The sequence below is a fragment of the Mus caroli genome, unplaced genomic scaffold, assembly GCF_978045245.1.
Source record: "Mus caroli unplaced genomic scaffold, Mus_caroli_1 scaffold_8, whole genome shotgun sequence".
NCBI lineage: Eukaryota > Metazoa > Chordata > Mammalia > Rodentia > Muridae > Mus > Mus caroli.
In genome coordinates this window covers 59,056,361-59,083,047 of record NW_028227263.1, presented here as the reverse complement: position 1 = coordinate 59,083,047, position 26,687 = coordinate 59,056,361, and the positions used below count along the sequence as shown (strand labels likewise).

The window sequence follows — 26,687 nt, the reverse complement described above, 5'->3', positions numbered from 1 at the left end:
AACCAATATTCTATAATGACATGCAGTGGCAGAGATGAAAATTATATTGTGATAAAGGGAAACACTGAGTTAATAAAGACCCCTGTCAGTTGTAATGAGCATTTGTTGGGTGGATTTATATATAAATGCTAGGTAGAAGAGTACAAGAAAATGCTTGCATTGCATATACAAGGCCCTGGGTGATGTCCAGTACTAGAAAAAAAATAGTTTAGAAAACTAAAAATTTGCTTCCTAAAATTTTACTAAACTAAAAACTAAAGCTAAAATTTTACTTTCACTAAAGTAAAATTTTACTTTACAGTAAAAATTTACATTCGCAGCAAATTTTGGTGAATCAACAGGTGTGAAGGTCTCAAAGATGACCCATGTGCCCCTGACACTATCACACTAGAATCTGATTCAGATAGTTTCCCATCACTGTTCCCGTTCCTTTGGCCCTTGGGCTTGATGATTTCAGATTACAGTCAAGCTGACTTGAAACTTCAGATGTTATTGTAGTCATCGGTTTTGATTCAATTTCCTGGCTATGGGTAAACTTCTCTAGTAATAATCTCTAGTAATAATCCACTCCTCTCAGGAGCCACTATCCTATTAAGTAGTATATTCCCATCTCTTGCCTGATTTTTTTCCACCATAGAAGGTAGATAAGATAACTTAAATGACAACTAATAAAAGCTGGCAGATGTTCTCCTCTGTTACTAATTTAGTAATTATTCATCTTTCCTAATCATTAATGAAATAAATTCAGAAATTAATGAATCTCTTCTATCAATCCAAGTCTTTCAGAAGTGTTTGAATCAGTTAACACACACACACACACAGACAGACACGAAAGAGAGAGAGAGAGAGAGAGAGAGAGAGAGAGAGAGAGAGAGAGAGAGAGAGAGAGAGAAGGAAAGAGAATATTTTTCTTGGAAATTCACAATGAAGTAAAGAAAACAAAAATGTGCCTCAAGTTTAAATAATTAAGACACATTCATAAAAGCAAGCCCAATAAGTTGTAAGAGGAAATTTTATTTAGATATTAGTAAGGTTTTTTTTTTCTTTTAGCAAATCTCAGTCTTTCCTTAGAAAAACTTAGGAAAAAACATGGGTCTGAGAAAAAAAAAGTCAAACAAATGGTCTATGTCTTATACTAGTTTAAATTTGTAGAAACACCAACAAATAGGTCGAGTGAGGTCAAACCTTTCTGTCCTACTCTGTTTCCTAGGATGTTCACAGATGGCTCTGATACAGCAAGCTGTGGTAGTCGTCTTTGTCCATGAGGAGTGGCTGCCTTTCCTCCTGGGGTTGCTTCTTCTTCTTCTGATGGCATAGCCTACTGCTAAGCCCAGACAGAGCTGCAGCAATAACAGCTCCCACCAATGCTGCCCCAAGAAGCCATGGCCAGATACGACTGGCTTGTTCCAAGTAAGGCTCAATATAGTTTCTGTAAAAGCCTGGATCTGAAATAGAAAGAGATCAAGCTGTTTTCACAGATATCACCAGCACCATCAGCAGCATTTTAGCAGGCTACTTAGGAGTAAGATGCTTGGGTTTGAATGCCAGCTATTTTGCTTAATAAATAGAAAATCTTAGAGGAAAATTAACCTCTTCCTTCTCAAGCACAGTTTCCTCCCTAGGAAGAAAAGAAAATAATTCTCTGCCTTTGGGATCTTTTGAAACCTAAATATAACCCTTGATGTGTAATATTGTTAGGTACTATTGTTACAATTCCTTTTGATGATTATGTAATTATACTGCTGATCTATGAACCATAGTTGTATTATTAACTGTTGATGATCTGATTTAAATTATTTGAGTAACACTGACTATAATGCTAGAAGAAACCTTGTAGTCTCAGAGCATTCTCAAGAACACTAGGACATTTGTACACTCTCTGTTCTTGCAGAGATCTTAGTGTGTGTAGGTGTGTGTGTGTGTGTCTGTATGTATGTTTGTGTGTACATTGACATGTGCATGTCCACACAGATGGCACCAAGGTAAAAAAGAGGGTGAATGTACCCCTGGAGCTGAAGCTACAAGAAGTTACAAGATGCCAATGTTGGTACTGGGATTTGAACTTCTTTCCTCTAAGAAGAGCAACCTCTTAACTGTTGAGACACCTCTCCAGCACTACAATTTTCAGTCTTAAGACAATAGATTTTAGCCAAGAGTATTTTAAAAATAATTTCAAGTAAGGAAAACTTATAGCCTTTGACCATATATAATTACTTCAAAACACATAAGAAATTACAACTGGGTTTAAATTAGAACAATTATGAGTTCTGCCACCCATAAATAAATTTCTACCTCCGAATCTTCTAGTACAGATAATCTAACATACATATTTTGAAAAGAATGCACTTTTGATATTCTCCTGTACTTTCCCTAAAATTGTTTCTAGAGTTGAATTTCACCTTTAGTTTCATGTGTTTCTTATAAGCATTTTTCCATTTTTCTATTTAGTCCAAGAAGCCCTAAACATCTAAATGCTGTAAGTATAACATTTCTTCTACTATTACACCAACACATTGTATTAGAGTTACTAATTATATGTTTCTGTTCTATATTATACTGACTCCTTGAAAACCCAAACTATGGTGTGTAGGGATAATATCTTCGGTACTGTGTGGAAGCATCACTTGACAATAAAAATCTGATGGCCAATAAGCTGAGGAATGATTACAAGGTGGGACACCCGGCAGAGAGAGATGAACTCTGGGAACTAGGCAATGGAGGATAGGAAGTTGAATGAGGTAACCAGCCATGTGGCAAACATAGAATAGTATAAACAGGATAACTGAGTTACAGGCTAGTCAGAGAAGCTTAGTTTAAGGCCCAGACATTTATTAATAAAATAATAAGCCTCCAAGTCATTTTTGGGGAACTGGGGTGTGGGTGGAATGCTGGTGGATACAATGAAGTAATCCTGAAATTTGGTAGAGTGCCTGAATCCCATGAGTAAAGTAAATGTTTACTCCATGACTGAATGTATTATTACACTCCAAAAAGGTAATGAAGAAACATTAGGCCAATTGGGAGAGATATTCAATAGATAGCTATGGAAAACAAATTATAAATTAGCCAGTATCTACTATGTTTTGAGATAAAACTTAGAGTTTATTTTTAAAATCATGTATTGGTCATGATGTATTTTATATATATTAAAATAAAAATATGGCGCTTTGTCTCTCAGAGAAAAAATATAAGAAATCACTATACCAGACTCAGTGTAGAAAAATAACAAAAAATTCAAAATGTGTCTTTAGGTGACAGTCCCATATTGAAATGGTACAAATAAAATAGGTTTGTAAGAGAAGTAAACTCATTTATACATGAAGACACCTGAGATAGACTTGAGGAATAAAAAGATATTGCTATTTACATATTATTTGGAAACATGGAATAATTTTTAAAAATGTAGCTACACAAGTTATGGTAACCGACTTGGGACACTAACCTGGTGAAAGCATAAACATGGAAAAGTGAAGTCATTGTTTTGGTATTTGGAAAAATTTAGCCTTTAAAATAACACATATCATTATTTGACAAAATGAAATTAAGAAACATGATGATAACATGATTTACATCTGAGAATAAAATGTAAGCAGATACAAAATAGAGACAAACATAAGCAGAGTGCATTATTTTCCAGCACTAAAAGAGACTATAGCATTAAAAAATACATAAATATATTATAAAAATAGTACCTGGAATTTAAAACATACCTAAAGTAAAAAATAAATAGTATGGTGAGACATACATTATCAGATGATATATATTGAAGTAGTATGTTTTTGTAGAAGTGAGTCATGTCAATTAATTATATACGAATTTAGAAAATTAGCTCAAAATAAATACAATTAGAAAATAATAGTCTTGATATCACATATATACTTAAAGCATGCAGTATCTCAAAGAAACAGTTAAAATGTATATGCTTCTAATTATTAATAATTAATTAATATTAATTAATATTAATTATTAATTCTGATTATATAAATACAGACTACATAATAAACTTTAATTTTCAGGAAGCAAGGAAAGGGTACATAGTATTATCTCAATAAATGTAGATAGATTGCTTATAGACGGCAACTTCTGTATACTGTCTTTTGTTTGGATTGTTTAGATTGAATTCTGTTAAGAATATGAATAAGCCATCATAGATTATAGAATCCCATGTAAACATTTAAGTCTTAAAGAAGATTAAGGTCTAGTCTTCAAAATTATGGATTATTTTTTCAGTAGAGTATCAATCACTAGCAAACAATTTATTCAAGTCACAAAATTTTAACTAGTGTTTTAGTATCTTTGCTATCCACTTTTTAATCCCACCTCTGTTGAAGTGGAAATTACAGTAATTCTTCCATGATCACCTTTTTTAGATATACTTTATAATTACAGGATGGATGAATGCCTGATTCATGATAATAATTCCTAATCACTATTCAGAATGCACTATCCTGCAAACTAAGAAAGAGTGGACTCAGGAAATGAAGCCAGCACAGTATAAGAAGCAGAAAATCAAGAGCTGGAGAGAGCTGAAGAAGACCTGGTTCTCTATATCTTTATCCTTTGTCCTTTTTGATCCTTTGAGTAGTCCCCCTCATCTAATTTGATAATTAAATTATCTTTTCATCTAATCTAATTCCTATTTATTTGCTGATATTCAGTCTTCAAAAGTTCTAATTACTTTGAGAACCTAATTAACTTCTCATCCCATAAAAATAAAAGATAAGTACTCATGGCATGCTGGAATGATAATTCTATATAAATAACTCACAGTGAAATTACATATGTAAAACAAAGAAAAGGCAACATTTACTTATGAGACATTTGGAGAGAAATGGATGTATGTCTCACGTTAGCTTGATAATGTTCAGAACGAATGACACAGGAATATTCTCTTTCAATCTGGGGGATTTGACTAACTGCATATTAAAGTTCAGTATTCAAAGAGGACAAAAATAGAACTTCTTTTTTTAAGTGGTGATTACAGAGATAAATAACTGTCCATCTTTTTTCTGTTTTTTTTCTTTACTTGTCTCTGAAAATCTTCGTAGAAGTCATGAAGATAGTTTTAATGAAATCGATTGTTTGATTGTTTATCATCATTAGAAAAGTTAAGAAATGACTGGCATAAAAAATGGAAATCTCTAGATTTGAGTGACATTAATTCATATAATAAAAATATGAGAGCAGTGGAAATGTGACATTTACTTTCAGGAATCCTGAAAGTCACTCTTAAATACATTTAAAAAACATGTTTTGATAATAGGACTTAAATGTCTAGAATCAATTACTCTTAGATATTCACATACATAGTTCATTTTAAATGTCTCCTCAATGTGTAGCACATTGCATAAGAAGTGCTATTTCTTTTATGTCCTGGGGATCAAAGAGAACAGCTAGTGCTCTTAAATACTAAGTCATCTCTCCATGCTAAGAAACAGCTTCACAGTGGAGAGGGGGTTCTCAGAGGGGTGTTTGAGAATGGCCAAAAAACAACTCAACATCAGTCATGGGTACAAGCTTACAGCTCAGTGTTCTACTTGAGACAGCTTTCCAGAGATTTCCAGGCAGCTCAGGCTTGCCAGAAAAAAATCTAAAAGCTCTCTGGATAGTGCACGGATTTTCCAACCAGGGTCAGAAAGCTGCTAAAAAGAAAAAAAAAAATTCTTGGGTTTTCACACATAAGTCAGAAATTCTGCTAAATTTTTTTTTTAAAGAGAGCTGTAACAGTTCCCTAGGATAGCTTTTGGGTTTTTTGACCAAAGTCAGAAAATCTGCTAGAAACAAAACAAAACAAAAACAAAAACAAGCAAAACAAACAAACAAACAAACAAAAAACCAAACTTGGGTGTTCTGACCAAGGTTAATAAAACAAAAACAAAAACAAAAACAAAAACACAAAAACAAAAAAAAACCCAAAACAACAAAAAAAGAAAATTCTATGCCAGGCGGGGTGGCACACACCTTTAATCCCAGCACTCACTCAGGAGACAGAGGCAGGCGGATTTTTGAGTTCTACAGAGTGAATTCCAGGACAGCCAGGGCTACACAGAAAAACCCTGTCTTGAAAAACCAAAAAAAAAAAAAAAAAATTGAGAAAAGTCTAAAAGACCAATGTTTGCTCTCCAAACAGTACTCTCTGGGTAGCTTTCTCTTGCAGACTAAAGCCCAGATTAACATATCAATTCAGTCATTTACTCCATGTTTCTTTTTGACTATCTCATAAATCAGCAAGTACAATTTTTTTCTTTCTTTTTATTTTTTTTAACGTGGCAAATGAATTCAGAGGTCTGCCTGCCTTTGTAAGCACAGGCAATAAGCTACCTGGGTGAGATCCATCTCTGAGATCACCATTCCATCTTTACCTCTTTCTCTCTTTTCTTAATATTTTTCTGTCAAGCTGGCTCATAGTGCAGTTGCCTTTGTTCTTCTAGGTCCATGAAGCCTTTCTTATAATTCATAATGCTTCCTTATGTTTTGCATAGTTGAGAAATTATACATTCTTGGATTCATGTTTTCAGAGGTTTTTTGGTTTTGATTTTGTTTTTTTCTAACAGGCTGTCCTGAAGGTCAGAGCATTTGCCATTTTGCTTAGTACATTAGACATACCCTGGTCTCCATGACTATTGTGGTTTCTGATTATCAAGGGTCATTAACCTTGGCAAAGAAGACATTTCTCTGAAGGGGGAACATAAAGTAATTATGTACATTATTATACAAACAAGTCTCATGTGCACAGCGACCATTAATAAACATTCTCTAGCATTAAGACATCAAGACTTCTGGAATCATCTGCCAAAATGAACTCTTTTTTGATGTTTCTCTCCTTGCCTTTTATCAGTTACCCCTGAAAGAAACTCACCCACTTCTCAGTTTTTAAAGTAGCACTGAATCTCATTACAGGAGAAAATGTTTGACAATTTCAGACATTAGCTGCCCTCTACAACAAAATACTTAAGTAATTATCAACATGAATACCTGAATGATGAATAATGACCCTCATGAACTAAATTCTTGAAAACATTTATTTTTTTAAGAAATCTTGAAGTTTAGCAATGAATAGAGATGAATTTTAAGTACTTTGAATGCATAAACAATATTGAAGAATGCTTCATAAAATAGAAAATAGGCAATTTCTATTATTTATTTTAAAATCAAATTTCTCTAAAGTTAACTGTGTAAATTCATAACTGTATAAAAGAGATAGTAAATCAATAAAGCATTTCAAATTAATATTGCTTATTTTGACATACTTAGAAAAATATATTCCACTTTCTATTAGGTTTTTTTGACCATCCTTTCTCATATAGATCTAAGACCTAGGTGTCTGGAGCTTCAAGTTTTTGTATCATATTGCACTGAGAACTATTTAACCTGATGTTTCCTATCTTATTCTAGCATAGCAAAAATATGGACGTACCCCTTGTGTTTGGCCTTTCTTTTATTATAGTTAAATATATCATTGAATTTTACTATAATGAATTTGCACCAAAGCTTTCAAAAGAGTCCTATAATCTCCTTTTCCTTCACTCAGTATATAACTTATTTGCCAATTTCTATGAGTTTTGTCCTAAAAATGTAATGAGGAATAAAGTGATCCACACCTAGACTATACTGCAGTAATAAAAAGCATATAATTTGTGATAACTTTTACAAAACATCTTAATCTTTTCAGTGTTACTTTCTTTGTTGATAACAACCAATAGAAGAATTTAATATTTCATAAACAAGGTGGTCATTTTGCTTTTTAGTCTTATTCTTTCAGGTTAAAATATTTTCTGCCCTTTTCTATCTGTGGCCTACTAACTCTTCAAATATTGTCAAAGATGAATTATACACAAATCAGTGCTTCCCTATCTGAATCTTTGTAAAATTTTGCTGTTCAGTCTTTACATTTCCTTGCACAGTCTTTTGGATTTTGTAGTGGTTTGAACATGCAAAGCACAGGGAATGGCATTATTAGGAAGTGTGGCCTTTTTGGAGAAGGTATGGCCTTGGAAGAAGTGTGTCACTGTTAGGATAGGCTTTAAGAGTCTTGTACTGGCTGCCTTAGAGCCAGACTTTTCTTAGCTGCTTTGAAATCAGAGGTGGAACTCTCAGCCCCATGTATGTCTAGAAGCACCCTACCATCATGATAATCAACTGAACATCTGAATTTGTAATCCAGGCCCAATTAGATGTTGTCCGTTATGAGTTGCCTTGGACATGGTTCACAGCAGTAAAATCCTAATTCAGACAGACTTCTACTTTGGATTTGGTCCTTACTGTGATTAGTCATTTCAGTGAAACTAAAGTTGATCATAAGAGCTAGGAGTTATTGAGGATCACACATTTGTTCATTTCTCCTTATCGAATGAACGTATTCAAGTTTCTTTCATGTAACAATTTGTAATTCTACATTGTATTCTTCTAGCCTTTATATAGAAGTCTTTATATACTATAGTGAAAGCATAGTGTGCTAAGGGAACTGTCAAACTTGCTTTCTATTTAACATTTTTTTTTTTTTTTTTTTTTGGTTTTTTCAAGACAGGGTTTCTCTGTGTAGCCCTGGCTGTCCTGGCACTCACTCTGTAGACCAGGCTGGCCTCGAACTCAGAAATCCGCCTGCCTCTGCCTCCCGAGTGCTGGGATTAAAGGCGTGCGCCACCACGCCCGGCTCTATTTAACATTTAAGAAGTCACTTCAATTCTATAAGACTGACATTCTCACCTCCTTTATGGAAAATAATACCTATCTAGTGAATAATAAATTAAATGATGTAAATACATATACTTCAACATACCCACACACCCAGAGACTAATGTTTAAAGCACTTAGTTGCCAGCTGATAGTGAAAGTCTCCGAGAGGAGCCCCTCTCTCAGGCCTCAGGACAATAGTGGACATCGAAGAACTCACAATAGACCGAGCTTGTTGCAAACCACATGAGGCTTTATTCGGGGAAAGCCAGAGCTCTGGGGACGACTCATATCCCACGCAGGGGTAGAGGAGTCGACCTCGAGGGGAAAGAGGTCCCAGTTTTTATAGGCCCTCAGGGGGGAAAGGAGAAGGGGAGAGTAGGGGATTTCCAGATCTAAACAATGTCTATTCTCAAGAAATGGGTATGGGAGGGGTACAAGGAAAGAGTCTGGTGCAGGGGTAGCAACTCAGGATTGGCTGGGCTGTGGTTGCTGGGGAGATTTTCTGACTCTTTCTCAGCAACCAATATCACAAACACCTGGCAATGGGCTTCATCAGTGGGCACACACATGGGTCAAGGAACGGTCAAAACGTTGGCAGACACACAGGTTCAAGGAGTGGCCAGAGCATTGTGCACCTCTATTTTTTTAAATCAGTGAAGCTAGTTCTGCTAACACTGATATCTATCTTGCTAATTACAGGGCTTCTGTGTCCTTTTACATTCTGTCAGGATCTTTCAATAGGTTTGACAATTTGTATCATGAGGATTCTGGCTACATCAATTGACTAATCTATTGATGGATTCCCAACATGATACACTAATTAGGACTTTCTGGAAAGTAGAAAGTGAGGACTGATTGGAGGAATTAAGTCACTGGGAGTTTGCCTTTGAAGGATACATCGTAAATATAACTCCCTCTTTGTCTTTTCTACAAACTCCTAACATAATATTTCTATCTTGCCTCAACTTCAAACCCATGAAACCTGTTGATCATGGTCTGAAACCCCACCTTTTTTAATGTGACTTTTCAGCCATTTTTCATTGCAACAAATAGGTAGACTAGAATAGTAGGAAGTTCCTGCATGGACAAGGCTTTCTTTCTTTCTTTCTTTCTTTCTTTCTTTCTTTCTTTCTTTCTTTCTTTCTTTCTTTCTTTCTTTTTTCTTTTCTTTTTTATTAGATATTTTCTCTATTTACATTTTAAATGTTATCCCGTTTACTGGTTTCTCCTCAGAAAACCTCCTATCCCCTCCCCCCTCTTCCTGCTCAGCAACCTACCCACACCTGCTTCCTGGCCCTGGCATTCCCCTATACTGGGGCATAGAACCTTCACAGGACCAAGGGCCTCTCCTCCCATTGATGACCTGCTAGACCATCCTCTACTACATATGCAGCTAGAGCCATGAGTCCACCATGTGTTTTCTTTGGTTAGTGGTTACAGAGACAGAGTTTGAAGCAGAGACTGAAGGAATGACCATCCAGAGACTTCCCTACCTGGGGATCTATCCCATATACAACCACCAAACCCAGACACTATTGTGGATGCCAACATAGCTTGCTGACAGGAATCTGATACAGCCCCTCTCCTGAGACACTCTGCAAGTGCCTGAAAAATATAGAAGTAGATGCTCACAGACATTCATTGGACAGAGCACAAGGTCCCCAATGAAGGAGCTAGAGAAAGTACTCAATGGGCCAGAGGGGTTTGCAGCCACATAGGAAGAACAACAATATGGACTAAGTTTTTATCACTACCTATTCTTTCTTCATCAAGAAGATATTAATGTAGTTCTGACTAGGAAGGCCAAAGCCCATAGGTACTTCCAGTCCTAAGGCTTTACATTATGCTTCTAGCCAAAGGTATAATAGTTAACATTAAAGAAGTATTATGAAACCCAATATTAGTTCATTTTGAAAGTTTCCATTATTGCATTGGTAATCCTACCAAGAGTCTCAAGATGGAAGATCACAAATTGTTAACTCCATATGATTCGTAGACTGAATTCTTTAATCTGATTCAGAAAAATACACTGAGTTATTCCTATCTAAATATATAATGAATAAAATATGATTCACAGAATTGAAAGAATATCCGTAGGTCATAAAACAGCTGACATAATTCATTGGAATTCATGGTTCAAAAGCTTCCCAATCCTATATTCTTCAACAATTTAACTGTATAAAATTCCTATACTAGATGGAATAGTTATACATTTAGGAATCGTTGAAATGCAGTTCTAGTTTACACAATTATAAATTGGTATAATATAGTTTCTTTAGAAGTTTTAGAAAAACATTGAGTATACAGTAGATGTTTTTAACTGCCCCAAAAGAGGTTACCCACATTGCATTTCATAGTTCATCTGAAGGCAACTGAGCTTTACCTGACTCTTGGAGGTAGCTGTAGTCATATCCCAGATCCTTGGATGTTATGAAGAAATCACCATTTCTATAGAGCGGTATGAAAGGAACCATGTAAGAGTCTCTGTTATGGCCGATAGGTGCATTGGCTTCTGGGTAAACTTCCAAAAGAGGGCGGTGCCTTCGCAGCCATTGTTCAAAAATACTACCGAGGGAAGGGTTACTCAGAGTCAGGAACATTTAATTATAAGGTGTACATTTTAAGTTCTTAAAAGACAATTATTGATATCACAAGACTTGATCAAGTGCTGACTATCTTCAAACTTTGACAAGTTACAATTTCATGTCCTGAATAAGGTCATTCATCAGGAGTAGTGTAAGGATAACTTCAAATTTTCCTTAAGAAAATTAGACTTTTATAGATAATATAGAGGTTTCAGAATTCAACATTTGTTTTCATGAAATATTGCCATAATATTAAATATAACTTTAAAAATGCAAAGAAACTCAAAAGAAAAACCATATAAAACTAAATTGGCAAAAGACTAGACCTTAATCATTTTTTATTTGTTTTTCTGTATATCAGGTATTTCAGTCTTTGTCTTATGGTTAGGAAAGATCATGTTTTCTAAGGCAGAGCCTACTTTTAATGATAGAAGATGAAACAGCCAATTTCCAGCTTCCCATAAAGCTTTTATGTGACCACATGATTACTATTCAGGGAACAAGACAAAAACATTCTAGGAATAGGAAATAGTGACCAAAACAAAACAAACAAACAAACCAAGGACAGTGGAAATCCATCCTAATGGTGGGCAATGACATTCTTTGGAATAGCATTGAGCAAATAAGATTGCCAGGTCAGATATGGACTTGTTAGAGGTAGAATGACATGGTTCCTGCCCCTGAAACAGGGCCAACAAGCATGGGCCTTCATGAGTGTCAATGGCTGCTGTGGGAATATGACTTGTTTGTATAACAATGTACATATTTTCACATTCTTCTTTTAAAAAATGTCCTTCCTGTTAATGGTAAAGACTCCGATAATCAGAGATAGCATGAATCTGGCAGGTGAAGGTGTGGCTAATGTCTCACCAAAATGATAAACACTGGAATCTTCAGGACAGCCCTTAATGCTGTGGAAGAGAACTCTAGAAACATGAGTTTGAAAATATATAATTTCTCAGCTATGTAAAATATAAGGATATGATATGAATTGTTTGGGGAGCAGGAGTTTTTTAAAAGAACAAAATCAGCTGCACCCTCAACCAACTTGTAAGAAAGATAGGAAGGAAGGAGATAAGGAGATTTAGGGAGTGGTGATCACAAGAGATCCCACTCTGCTAAGATTTTTTGTTTAAGATTACAAAGGCAGACAGACCTGAGTTCAAGGTCAGCCTGGGACAGAGGGAATTTAGTCCCAGGCCCAGGCATGAAGAAGTGGTAATTTCAGGGCAGGATCCCACCCAGCTAGTTTATCATCTGTACAGATCTGCTGGCAGATCTTTGAATTCTTTTGCAATGTTTAAAAAAAATATTGTGCTTGCTGTATCCTAAGAATCAAGAGGCAAGGTCATAGGATAGTGATTTGTAGGATAATCAAAAGGGAACCTGGAGAAAATGACTAGATTGATATGTACAATAAAAGACTGGGTTTATGATCTGTAAGATATGAGCTATCCAGAGAAATGTTTAACAAGAACTGCTTGGTGAACAGTCTAAAGCAGAATACAGCGAAGAGAGCTGCCTGTAGATCTCCAGCGAAAAAAAATCAGAGAGAAAGCAATCTGGAAAGCTATCTCAAGTAGGCTACCAGTTTGGAACCAAAATTTGACATCCAGTTGTTTCCTTCTCTCAGAATCTCCCTCAAAGCTGAGGCGATCCTTGGCAAAAGACAGCTGTACCATGAAAGGAATCTATTCTGCACTAATCTGTTCTCTGGCATGTTTGCTCATGAGTTTGCCCCTATTGTTCTGATCTGTCCCTGAGTTTGTTTCACAATAATTCTGTAAGCTAACTAAATTCCTTTTGGAACATTCCTACTAAAATAAGCTAATGTTAGTTTCTGTTAGACATAATAAAAATTAGTAACAAGGCTTAAAAAACTAAAGACATCAGAAGATTTCAAAAAATGAATTCTCAAATAGTAAGAGAATTTATAGAGAGCTCTTATAAGCATGAAAAAGAAATCAATTTGTGTTACAAGACTGGTTGACAGGGGAAGAACAAGAAACCTGGAGTTAATGAACTCTCCTTGAGCACTACCTTTAGGTTTTAATCTCTCATGATTAAAAATTAAATTAAAAATATGAAACTTATCCTTACTATCCAACTGATTCAAAACGCCAATGTTAGAAATATTTATGAAAGTCCAAATAAGTTATTGCTAATTTTAAATATAAGTTAGAAAGTCAGAAGGTAGTACATTGTAGAGATCAAGTTACATAAAAGGGAGACTGTTAATACTGCAATAAATTTAAAAAAAATACAGTTTAAATGACAACAAACAGAACAAAAAGTCAAATAGAAAAGAACATACTAATTTTTTATGGTATAAAGCAATTCTATCACTTGAGATCTTGTTGTGGATAGTCCTGGGATTAATTATATTGGATATTAATTCCACTCTCCTGTGAGGGGATGCGAACTAGGAATAAGTCAGCACTCAGGTGATTTCCTATAAACCTGCTTCCCTCCTTAATTTATAAAATAAAGGACAGCTGATGATTGGGCAGACAAAAGGGAAGCTGGGGAGAGAGGGAAGAAGGAGAAAATGGAAGAGGAAGAGAAAGAGGAGGTATAGGAGGAGGAGCAGATGCACATGGCCTGGAGAAACCTCAAGTTATGAGGGGTCTCATAGATGTGGAAGATGGTAGTGTAGTGGTAGAGCTGCCCAATCTAGGTGCACAGCATGTATTCATATTAACTAAGTTGTGTTTTCATTGCTCGGGCATATTTGAGTTGGAGATTTACCACAAGATCTGGATTTCAATCACTAGTCTAGTCAATATATTATCTATATGTGAAACATGAAAATATGAATCATGACTAACAAAATTTTTCTAATTTTGGTTCATTATTAAATATATATAAGCCATGTATTGCATGTCAACTTCTGCTAATTCAAAATGGAAATAACTTTTATGGTACAAAGATACTATGTAGATTAAAACAGCATCAGACACAGATTGTTGATAGTAGCATTTTTCCTGATCCCTTTTTCTAATCATCTTTCATATTATTATCAGCAAACTAGGAGAACTTTACAGCTGGTAAGAAAAAGAAAATGTGCTGTGACAGAAATATGAAGGCCATGTGCTTGAAGCCAGTTCTCTAATAATGGTCGTGTTCTGGTAGGCAGAATTAGGAAAGAGACCTCTGAAGGATTGATATTCTTTTCCAGCTTTTATACACCAAAAAGATTAGAACTCATTTCTAAACCCTAAGTCTCTGTAAGAGTTATAATTTTATGACTTTTTAAAAATATTAGCTTGTACTTTTATCTTCAAATAAGGCTTACTTGTTAACCACATGCATTTTAGAAAATACAAACAAGCCAAACATGAAAAGATCACATGTAATTGCTTTATATTTAGTTTTAAGATATGTACATATAATATTCTATATATACTTGAATCATATAGATATTATACTATTAACTTATAAATAATATATATATATATATATATATGTGTGTGTGTTTGTGTATAATATTTTATTAGTTTGAAGCCTTATATTTTCAACTAGTAAATATATATATATGCATATATATATAGGAACAGGCCAATATGCAGAGGGTGAAGAAAAAATCTGTACCTGATTTCATCTGAGAAAAATTACTATTATAGTTTAATTTATAAATAATCTCGTTTCTACTGAGAAATAAAAACAAAACTCTTACCTTAGTAGGACAAGGGCATCAATCCTTAGCTCCATATTTAATGGATGCGACCATTAATTTGCTTACTATTTCATCAACTTATAAAAATGAAGGCATTAGTCTCGATTAAAATCGTCAGTGATAGTTTTCATCTTCAACTAATTTCATGAAACTGTGTCTAGAATATGGTTTTCATTGAAATACTAATAGTAAACTGTATATTCACGGTGACAGTTTGGGTGGAAAATCATATAAAAAATAAACAAAATACCCTCCTGTGTACTGAATCTGGATAGATTATTGAAAGTCTGAGAAATAGGGAGAGAGGTATTGTAGAATTAGGAAAAAGCCACCATAGAGAGATGGCATGATAAGTTTTAAAGATAAATTTACCATAGACTATTTGGTTTCAGGTCTAGTATAAAGTCTTAGGTTGCTATTTTCTATCCAATAATAAAAAATAAAGTGGAAAATGAGCAACTTCTCTTGAATCCATAAGAAAATCGAGGTTTCAGAACAAATTTCTTACCCTAAAGCTGTAGATATATATGTATCCTAAAGAATATGACTAAAATTTTATCTACTAGGAGCCAATGCAACTGGATCCCTAAAATGATAACAATACCTAAACATTTCAGGAAAACTTAGACTTGGGTAATAGTGACAAACTTCTGGGGTAGCAGTCTCAATGATATTATGACTCAATGATATTATAACACACATTATGACTTTACATCCAGGAATTCTACAAGGATTTCAGGATGAAGGTACGAGATCTTGTCTAACTCTGTCCATGCAAGCAATTATTGTGAAATATGTTGAGAACCTTTCCAATTAAGATAAGGTCCACAATTTGTTTTACTGAAGAAATGGATTTCTCTCAATCTACCTGCTGTTCTTATCTTATTCAGTGTGTGTGTGTGTGTGTGTGTGTGTGTGTGTGTGTGTGTGTGTGTGTAGGGGGGAGAGGCCAAAGGGCCCAAGGCCTCCAGAAAATGTTTTTTGTAGTGCTGAATCAAGGGAGGAGAAAATGGGTAAGGTTAAAGAGGTTTAGAGACACAAGTTTGTAGCCATAGTACCCAGACATTGGTGTACTAAAAGTTACAAAAGTTTCACAATATGTCATGACTTCCTGGCTCTCTGACTATAATATCACACAAACAAAGGTACAGTGTCAGAACCAGAGATTACACCTAAAGGAACTACAATATTCTGAGGAACAATATATATGTCCTTAAGAAAGGGATACGGGGAACTCCAAAACCAAAAGAAAAAATATCAAAAATCTGAAACCTATGCCAACTATAACCACAGTAAATAAATTAAAGATTATTGGATGTTGAAAAAAAAACATAAATCTTCACATTAACATTGTGCTTACCTCAGCTACTACAATTAAATAAAAACAAAACATGTCCAAAGTAATAAAACTTGTCTGAAGAGACAAAGCAATTATCAGAATTCCAAATACCATGTATACTTTTGGTATTATCAAACATAGAGCTCAAAACTATACTAATAATATGCTGAGTTTTAAAAGGAAATGTAAAAAACTCACAATAAGAAACTCACAAGACAAGATGATATATGTAAGCAGATGTACAAACTCTAATAAAGAATCAAAGAATACTTCAGAAATAAAAAATATCTACAATAGAAATGAAGGGTATCTTCAGTGACTTGATGAGTATACTTAATATAGATGAGGAATACATTAGCAAATTTAAAGATGACTTAGCAGAAACTTCTCAAACCCAAATGGAGAAAGAGAGAGAGAGAGAGAGAGAGAGAGAGAGAGAGAGAGAGAGAGAGAGAGAGAGAGAGAGAAGACAAAGAGATACAGACAGACAGACAGAGAGATAGAGATAGAGAGAGCGCAGAATCAAGAGAGAAGCAGAGAAAGAAGAAATAAAAAACAAAACAAATGATCCAAATGAAAATTGTTGAGTAATTTTAAAGATGAAGCATAATCATAACTGAATTACCAGAATATAAGAATGAACAAATCAGATAAATTCAAGAGAATAACTTGTGGTTTTTGTCTTGTTTTGTTTTGTCATGGTGGCAAATGAATATGAATTCCCTGTGAGTATGAATACCTTGTAGTGGCATAGAATAAGCATATGATTAAAGACAGAAATATTTATGATAACATACACACAGATACAGACACACACTGGGAGGGGAGAGAAGAGAGAACAAGATAGCGAGAGAGCAAGAGAATGAGAGTGAGCAAGAGAGAGAGAGAGAGAGAGAGAGAGAGAGAGAGAGAGAGAGAGAGAGAGAGAGAGAGAAATATTTCAGGATAAGGATCAAACTGAAATTGTTCACAGTTAGTAAATATGGAACAATTTAAATTAAAATACTAGGTATTATTGGTTTATAGTCCAAAGTATAAAATAAAGGAGGTATATTCACACTAATATAAATGAATTAGTAAGTAGGAGCAATTTACAGTATCAAATACTTTCAAATAATTATGGTTTTTTTCTGCAGATAGTCTATAAGGACTTCCTTCTGAAGTACATTATCAGATAGTAGAGAGATTTAACAGTTTGAGAAACCTGTCAAAAACCACCTGTACCAGAAAACATATGCTATTAACAGTGGTAAGCTCATTATATGTCCTTGATATGATTTGAAGCAAATAGTGCTTTACTTCTGTAATATTCTTACAATACAAAACTTATATCCAATAAGAATCAAGTTCTGTTGAGGGACATTATATAAGACACCTGAGTAGGACTCCAATATGTCAAGATCAATAAATGGAAGTGAGAAAAACTATCATAGCTGAGAATAGGAAAGCTTGGTGAATAATGGTAAGATAGGATCTTAGGCAGGGCACAGGTCCAAGAATAACGTTGGGTCACTTCTAATATGGACTTTGCCTATGTAATTTATCAGTGTTGGCTTGCTAACTGCAACAACAGTTCCATACTCTTTTAAGATGTTATTGATTCAATGAACAAGGTATGATGCACGCCAAACCCCAGTATTTTATCTAATTAGTGAAACTATTTTAAAACAAAACATAAGTTTATTAAACAAAATTAACAGAAGGGCCTTAAAAAAGTTGAGTGTTTAAGAATCAATTTTAGAACATCCACTAGTAATAACAAAATGTAACAAAATGTTGTATATACAAATATAAGACATTTTATTCTTAAAATTCATTCATTTAAAATAGGTGAATTCTTCTGAAAAGTTTTCAGCATTTATAATACTTTTTTTTTTCTGGTCAAAGCATTAGTGAAATTCTCTGCCCTGTGGTTCTTAACAGTATAGTGTTAGATTTAAACATCCTAAAGAGTAATTTTAGAAATATCTTTGTAATTATACAATAGAAAATTTTACAAAAGAATTCTATATAAAGAAGTCCTGATTCATGGTTATAGGATTTTCTAAGTGTGCAAACTCAAGGAAAGATTTTGATGGTATATTTAAGCTCAGAGTTGAAGAATGAGTATACAGGGGAAAGAATGAAGAGGAACAGGTATACAGCAAATCACACACACTTAGTGTGTGACATACTTGTTCATAAGGGTCAAAGAGGGAATATTTTTAGATGATATTGGAGAACAAAAACCTGGGTTTCAGCCATGAAGAATAGCAAATGTCATATGTCAGAATTTAGCATATTTTCCTTCTATGAGCAGTAGGAAGTAGCTCTTCGAATTTGGAGTGGTGAATGAGGGCATTTACAAATAAGCATTTTGACATATTATACAGATTACTTTGTGGATGATAGATGAAAGATGAAGCTATGGTTTGAATGTATCCCCCCAAAGTTATATTGAATTTTGACCCTCAATCTGAAAGTATTGAATGTCAAAGCAAATATCCAGAGATGAGGTCACAAGAGTTCTGTCCTCAAGAATGGATTAATGTTGTCTTTGGAGTGAGATAATTTCCCTAGGTATGTGTTAGTTATGAAAAAAAAAGTTGTCTCTCTCTTAATTCTTGTTATCTTGTTCTATTTGAGCATGAATCTCATCACATTGGATGTCAATTCAAGAAAAGTCCCTCAACCCGTAGCCTAAGAACTGTAAGAAACACATGTGTTATTTAATCAACCAGTCTCAAGTATTCTATTTTAACACAATCATGGACTGAATCATATAATAAAACTTGATAGACATATATGAGTAAGGTTTAAATTTATCAGAGAGGAAATCTATGTATAAGAAGAAAGAGCGGGGCATGGTAGCGCACACCTTTAATCCCAGCACTTGGGAGGCAGATTTCTGAGTTTGAGGCCAGCCTGGTCTACAAAGTGAGTTCCAGGACAACCAGGGCTATAGAGAGAAACCCTGTCTCAAACACACACACACAAACACAAACAAACATAAAAACAAAAACAACAACAAAACAAAAACAAACAAACAAAAACCAAAAAAATAAAAATAAAAAATAAAAGAAGGAAGAAGAGGTGTAGAAGCAAGAACTACTGAATGGTGAGATGCTACATAGGTCTTTACATATTATGTCTCATGCTTCTGGGCAAAAGATTTTCACTCTCAAACAAATGGAACTCTAGAAAAGTGGTGAATGTATTACAAGATTTAATATCTTAGTATGAATTCTCCATTAAATGTAAAGGAATCTCTCTGGAATTTTGAAATAAAATATTGAAGTAATGTGTAAGGCTGACTATTGTATACTCAACTAGAATGTGCTAAAATTATCTGGGATTTCATATCATATTCTGTGATGTACTATACCTAAGTTTTATACTTTTCTGGTAATATGCAAGAAATTCCTTAGCAATTAGAAAGTAAAGTAGACAGTTAAACAAAACTTTAATGTTTTGCGTCAAGTGGTAGAAAACCTTTTTATTTGTGCATGTGTAGGGTGTTAAAAGTCTAAACTAGACATCTTCAGTCATTAATTCTTACACGAGAAATGGATTTTTATCATAAAATATTCTCCAGATGGCAGAAAAGAGATGAATTCATAATTGTAAAATACAAGGCTAAAGATGTGTGTGTGTGTGTATGTGTGTGTGTGTGTGTGTGTGTTTATAATTGAAACTCAGTTTTCCTTCTTGTACTACAGGGACCAGAATTCAGTACCAAGAATTCCAGGAATAGACACTGACATGGGATTTTCTAATGAATAGCTTGAGATTCCTTTTTTAGGGAGGCTTGTGAGTGTCCATGAAGTGACTCACAAATTGCTGAGTGTTTTCTAGACAGTGCATATCCAAAGCAGGTAGGTGTGAGTGGAAAGAGTTAAGGAAAAGAATAACAATACAATCTATCAAGATTGTATCTATCAATGCTTTACAGGATGAACAGATGAGAAGAAAATATGTGCTCTGTGGTATGTGAGCAAGGAGAAAAGTGCAAAATATAGACATTTTGTTTCAAATTGTGTGTGTGTGTGTGTGTGTGTGTGTGTAAAACAACAAATTATTTTTCCTGGTTTCAGTTTCCTTAGGTGTAAAGTGTACCTAATAACAAAGTCGAATGCTTGTGAGAAACCAGTGAGCTAGGTGTGCAATGTACCCTAGACAATCTATTAGGCACCCAAACTGATTAGTTGTGGCTATTCTTTTACATGTGAGAAACTACCCATTTTACTTCATAAAAGAGCTAATATTAATATTTTTGAAATAAATATTCTACATTTTGGATCTGGGGTTATATTTGATATACTATGGACAAGATATCATTGTTTGGTTTCTCAAACAATGTTTTACTTTGTACCTTTATTAATGATTAAAAACATTTCATTACTTATATGTACATATACTGTGTTATATGAAAGACTCTAACTTCCATTATCTTCCATGATATTTTTTCCAATTACTCCTCATCTCTCCCTCACTTTTCTTTCCCAATATCCTGACTACTCTCTATCTCTCATTCTCTCTCTCTCTTCTCTCTCTTCTCTCTCTTCTCTCTCTCTCTCTCTCTCTCTCTCTCTCTCTCTCTCTCTCTCTCTCTCTCTCTCTCTCTCTCTTTCTCCAATCCCATACATACTGCTTGTATGTGCATGGGTGTGGGGCCACCTACTGGAGGTTGGGTAACTTCCCAGGTCCCCACAAAATTATTATTAAGAAAGCTAAGAAATATTTTTTAAATCGAGAAAAACAATTGAAGATGGGGTTCAGGGTGATTTAGTCAGTAGAGTACTTGTTATACAAGCATGATGAACTGGTTCTAGATACCCAGCAGCCATTCAGAAGGAGAGTGCAATATAAATTACATTGGTAAATTGTCATGTCATTTGCGCTTATTAAGAAGAAAATCTGGGGACAAGATGGACCCTTTGTTTCAGACTTAAATATATTTATATCATGTCCTCTGAGACCCTTTCCTAAGACTACCTGTCCAGCTAGTCTTGCCAAGTGGCACTCTCCAGGTTTATTGAGATCTTTTCTCAGAAAATAAAGTGAAAAGGTAGAGAAGAACATGCCCAGTGTAAGCCTCTAACATCCACATGCATGAGCACAGCATTAAACACACAAACACATATGTATGCATAATGAATATAAAATAAAAATTTGCAGGGTGAGCACTTTGTAGAGGATTATGAAGAAATTCTGAGGGTCTTCAGATGGAAATTTGGGTTCAGAGTATTGTAAGAATAACTCTAGAAATATGGGTAACCTACTTAACTTGTGACGATGCTAGTTTCATTTCGGTGAAACAGAGTATAACAGTATTGGATGAACCATTTCAGCCCCAAAGTTCAAATGGTGAAGGAACTCCTAGAACCTTGGTGACTACATTAGAAAATGAGTTTAAAAAAATGATTGACATAAAATGAATCATGAGACCATTACAGACTAATGACATCCTCAGGAGAAGAGAAGATTTAGACTCAGAGACAGAGGGAAAACTGTGAAGTTATCTTTCATCACAAAAAAGGCCTTAGAAGAAACATCCTTGCTGTCTCTTTCAGCAGATTTCTAACCTCCAGTGCTGTAAGTAAGCAAGAAAGTAATATCTGGTATAAAGGTTATAATTATTGATATTGGTATTAGCATTATAATTTGATTTTAAGGACTTTATGATATATATGTTTTTCTACTTTATCTTTTGCTCCAACAATGCTTAGGTCAAATACCACTTCTATGAGAACTTCACTTTCCTCACTTGATTATTACATTATGATAATTTTTGAATATGTGCTTAATACTTAAAATCCATTCACTATTACCCCTCAGTCTTTTGTTTAATATTATATGTACAGAATTCAAATAAAGCAATTAATCACCTCTTTAGTTATTATATACCATATATTTACATAGTGCTTGCTCACAAACCAGATGGGCATTCGAATCATTCATACTCACCCATAAAATTTAAAGGAAATTACAGAAACTATGCATTTTATTGGAAAAACCACAATTTTTCCAAATTCTTAAAGTAAATACAAAGTAACTCTTTTAGGAATTACTACTTGATGATCAGAAGTGATTTTAAAAAAATCTGAGATATGCTGGTGATTTTAAATATTTCCTAACTGAATCATTCATTGAACTTCACCATGTGATCAACTTGAAGCCTGATGCTGGAAATACAAAACCCAGTGAAGAACTACCCTTGTCTTCCAAGATGCTGAAGTTGGGCCCACAGTTCAACACAGCATAATATGAATTGCAAACAACAGTCAAAATGTTTTATCCATTACGAGAACTGTGAAAGAACAGATAGATTCTGCTTGAGGAGGGATGTATGTAGTAAGAGGATCCTTGAGTGACATTTGAACATTCTTTCAAGAAGTAACTGATAGAAATCTTGCAACATAATAAAAAGAGAAAAGGCAGCCAAAACAGACTCAAGAATAAAGGAGCCCAGGACAGTAAGTTGCTCAGAATGAAAAGGGAATGTGTATGCCAGTACATATGCTATAACAGATACTTGCAAGGAAGCAACTGAGTCTAAATAGTACTGTGTCCCTATGAGCTTTCACAGGGTAGTTTAGGCAATAGAATGGCAGTCATACTACCTGGTATAGAAGTGTATGGAGAATCAAGTTTGTGGGATTAGGAGGAGTGATCTTCTACTAAATAAACAGTCTATTTGAATGGAGACCATGGAGGGCAGAGGTGGGGAGGCATGAGCCTCTGTTTGCATGGGAAATAACAGTGCTTCATTACTTCTATTTCCTAGTGTTCTTCAATAATCATGGAACCCAATGCACAAGTATTCAGAAAGTATTCATGAAAGCATTCCTTTTAATAGAAACTCACATTTTAAGAAAAGAGATTGTCAGATATGAATAATTTTAAATGAAAATTACATAAAGGAACTATGAAATTCAACTGAACCCAATGTCAACTGACCACCATGTCAAGTACCTACTTTAAAACTGTTTAGCTTAGTTAAAGAAAGTATGAAACAATTCCTAGGGAATGGCAAGGAATTAAGATGAGATTAAAATCACTTAAACTGATGAATAAACCTGGGGGAACTTAGCATAAGAATCGAAAAGAGAAGTAAGGATAAAGGTCAAGAAAACAAAAGCAGTGATCTAATTTTCCTTTCCCAGAGATACTTAAGCATATATGTAGGTGGCAGGGTACACTGTGAACAATTTGGAAGAGAAGATGGTTATAATTTGCAATTAAATTGAAAGATTTTAGGGTGGATAGAAACTAAATTCAAGTCAAACTAATTAAACTATACTCATGAAGCACAGTCAGTATGAATCTATGAAATGGGTTCATAAAGAGCTAGCCCCTCCACCTGCCCGGACTGTGCTGAATAGAGGTAGGAGATTGGCTCTACATTTGTTTCTCAGTAGAAAATGTTATTTGTTTTTAAAACCTCAGTGTTCCAATATCTAAAATCATAATAATGAAGCTTTCCTTATCCCTCTCATTATGGTCCTCACTAATTTTTCAATACATTTTCTATCATGTACCCATTATATGTCAAATTCCAAGAGTAGTTATAGTTGTCTATGGTTTTGCAGACATCATTTTGTGTAGTGATAAAGGAGCATATGAAGATCAAAACAACGTAAGTGTTACAAGATCAAAGGTGAGAACAAAGGGAGTTTCTCAGAAGAGAGGACTTAAATCAGGAAAATTATGGAGAAGAAACTGACTGGATTCCAATTACATCCTTACAGGAAGTTGAGGCACAATAACTGGAAAGTAAAAGTAGCTAAGTATGGAAGGTAATATTGAATAGTGCAGAGTCAGTGAGAAATGAGCCTAGAAAGATTAGAATGACTTTTGAAAGCCTTGTGTGAATAAAGAGAGAATGTAGATTGAACTTGAGGGTCCATCTTCTGTGTATGTACAACAAAGAAGGTGTGGTTGTTATTGGATTTTAAATTTCTAATTATGGTTATATTGATTATATGTGTTATGTATATTTTTATGTTGAATTAGCTACTATAGTATATGATAGGACCAATAATAGACAAAGTCAATGTTTCTATGTGAAAATAAGCACAATTAGATAATCTTATCTAAACTCCCACATCTATGAATTCAGCAACCTAAGGATTAGAAATATGAGTTTTTGGTATATATACTGAAGACGTGTAACCTTTTTCCTTCTCTAGCAACAATGGAGGATAAAGAAAAACCACTAAACACTGTTAGATATAAACAAACCCTGAATGATAAAAGTCAATGAGAGGATGTTTTAAATTATGCTCAAATAACACAGCATTGTATGTGAGAAACTTCACCATCTGTGTATATGCGTATCCTCCTAAAAACCCAGGACAACTCTATTGCTTTCCTAAAGTAGTTATTTTGCAATTCTTTTTTTTAATTATTGCTGATTTTTTATTTACATTTCAAATATTTTCCCCCTTCCTTGTCTCCCCTCCATGAGTCCCCAATCCTTCCCCCTCCACTTTGCCTCTAAGAAGATGTTCACCCACCCACCCACCCACCCACCCACCCACACCTACCTCAACCCTCTAACATCCTCCTTCCCTGGGATATCAAACCTCTACAGGATCAAGTGCTTCCCCTTCCACTGCTGCCAGATAAGGCAGTCCTCTACTACATATGTAGCAGAAGCTATGGATCAGCCATGATAAATGCCTGGTGGTTTAGTCACTGGGATCTCTGAGGGGTCCGGTTAGTTGATATTGTTATTCTTCTTATGGGTTGCAATCCCCTTCAGCTTCTTTAGTTTCTCCCCTAACTTTTCTATTGGGGTCCTGGGATCAGTCCAATGATTGGTTGTGAGTTTCAACATCTGTCTTAATCAGGTGCTGGCAAAGCCTCTTCTGCAATTCTTAACCATCATTAATTGTAATAAAAATTAAATAACTTCAAGATGGACTTGGTATAGACACACTCTTAACACATTTCCACTAAGAGTGACAGGAAAAAAAAAAACACTCTTTATCCTTATTCAGAGGTTCTCATTATTATACCAATTCTTTATACATCATTAGCTTCCTTACTTCTTTTCCACTTATGATAGATTGTACTAAGCCTCTCCCAACACCCAGGATTACAATGGATAAGTTCATCATGATGATGGGCTCCTTGTTTTTGTTGGTAACTATTTACTACACACCACAGTACATATGACATTTCATATGTAATATTTAACCTTTATAGTCTCACAAGTAAATAGCATGTCTATATGAAAATTCAAAGAAACCATCCCTCCAACTGATAACCTACTAAGAGACAGAAGATACGTGTAGTTGCAGTTGCATAAAGCCAACAATTCACAGTCATTGATCCTCCTACTGCATGCATTATCAGTATATTCTTTATTTTCTTTATAAGATTTCTTTCTAGATTCTTTGTCAATAAAAATTACATGAAGTATCATTTATCATTTTAGATCATTAGTAGGCTACGTGCCAATTAATCTATATTCTTTCCTTTCTGTAAATCCCCAATGTCCACCTCATTTATTTGAAAAACAAATTATTTTATTTGAAATATAAAAATAACATAATCACTTTCATTTTGTTTATTCTTATTAAAAATTAGCACAGGAATAGTGACTTGAATTAAACAGGAAGAAGTATGAATGTTTGTCAGAGGACTTTAAATTAATTTTGGATCCAGTGGGAGATGTAGTTACCATTTGATCAAAGGGATGGTGTGAAAAAATTGACTTCATGAAACATTTATTTGAGAATTTTATACAGAATTTGCTTTTTAAAACTTGAGCTATGGTCCATATGACATAGTTTAGTACCAAGGGATTATACTAATCATAATAGCAGTTACAAGTAATGCATGAGGATATAAAGAATTTCACAGATGTTTCAACACCATGAATGATATTTATATAGAGAAAATTTCCTATAAACTCAAATGTTTTTCCCAACTAACAGAAAATGTTCTATGTATGCCTCATCATACTTATAGTGCATAACTATAGAAGCATATGGAGTATGAATACACAAATAATTTATACAGTGATAATACTATTATCATTGGAATTTCAATGACAAAAATAGTGTGTTTAAGCTAGTGTAACTAATGAAAAAGATAATGTAAAGCATTCTTCAGAACATGAATTGAGGGCTGGAGAGATGGCTCGGAGGTTAAGAGCACTGACTGTTCTTTCCAAGGTCCTAAGTTCAAATCCCATCAACCACATGGTGGCTCACAACCATCTATAATGAGATCTGACACCATCTTCTCGTGCATCTAAAGATAGCTACAGTGTACTTAGATATAATAATAAATAAGTCTTTAGGCCAGAGCGAAAAGGGTCTACCTTCATTCCCAGCAACCACATGACGGCTCACAACCCTCAGTAAAGCTACAGTGTACTCATATACATAAAATAAATAAGTAAATCTTTACAAAATGA

At 34.4% G+C, this 26,687-nt stretch overlaps 1 protein-coding gene across 2 annotated transcripts in view; it reads right to left on the bottom strand.

The window, feature by feature from the left end:
* Positions 1 to 1,215: 1,215 nt before the first annotated feature.
* The window catches only part of Tyr (tyrosinase), a 64,310-nt gene continuing 38,838 nt past the window's right edge, over positions 1,216 to 26,687 (bottom strand). Inside the window, exons 4-5 of one of the 2 annotated variants that reach the window (XM_021167635.2) lie at positions 11,060 to 11,241; positions 1,216 to 1,445 (exon numbers count right to left, since the gene is read on the bottom strand). In XM_021167635.2, the coding sequence (XP_021023294.1) occupies positions 1,216 to 1,445; positions 11,060 to 11,241 (412 nt within the window). Of the gene's footprint in view, positions 1,446 to 11,059; positions 11,242 to 26,687 lie in introns of those variants that run through there. The other variant, XM_085840887.1, reaches the window with a different exon arrangement.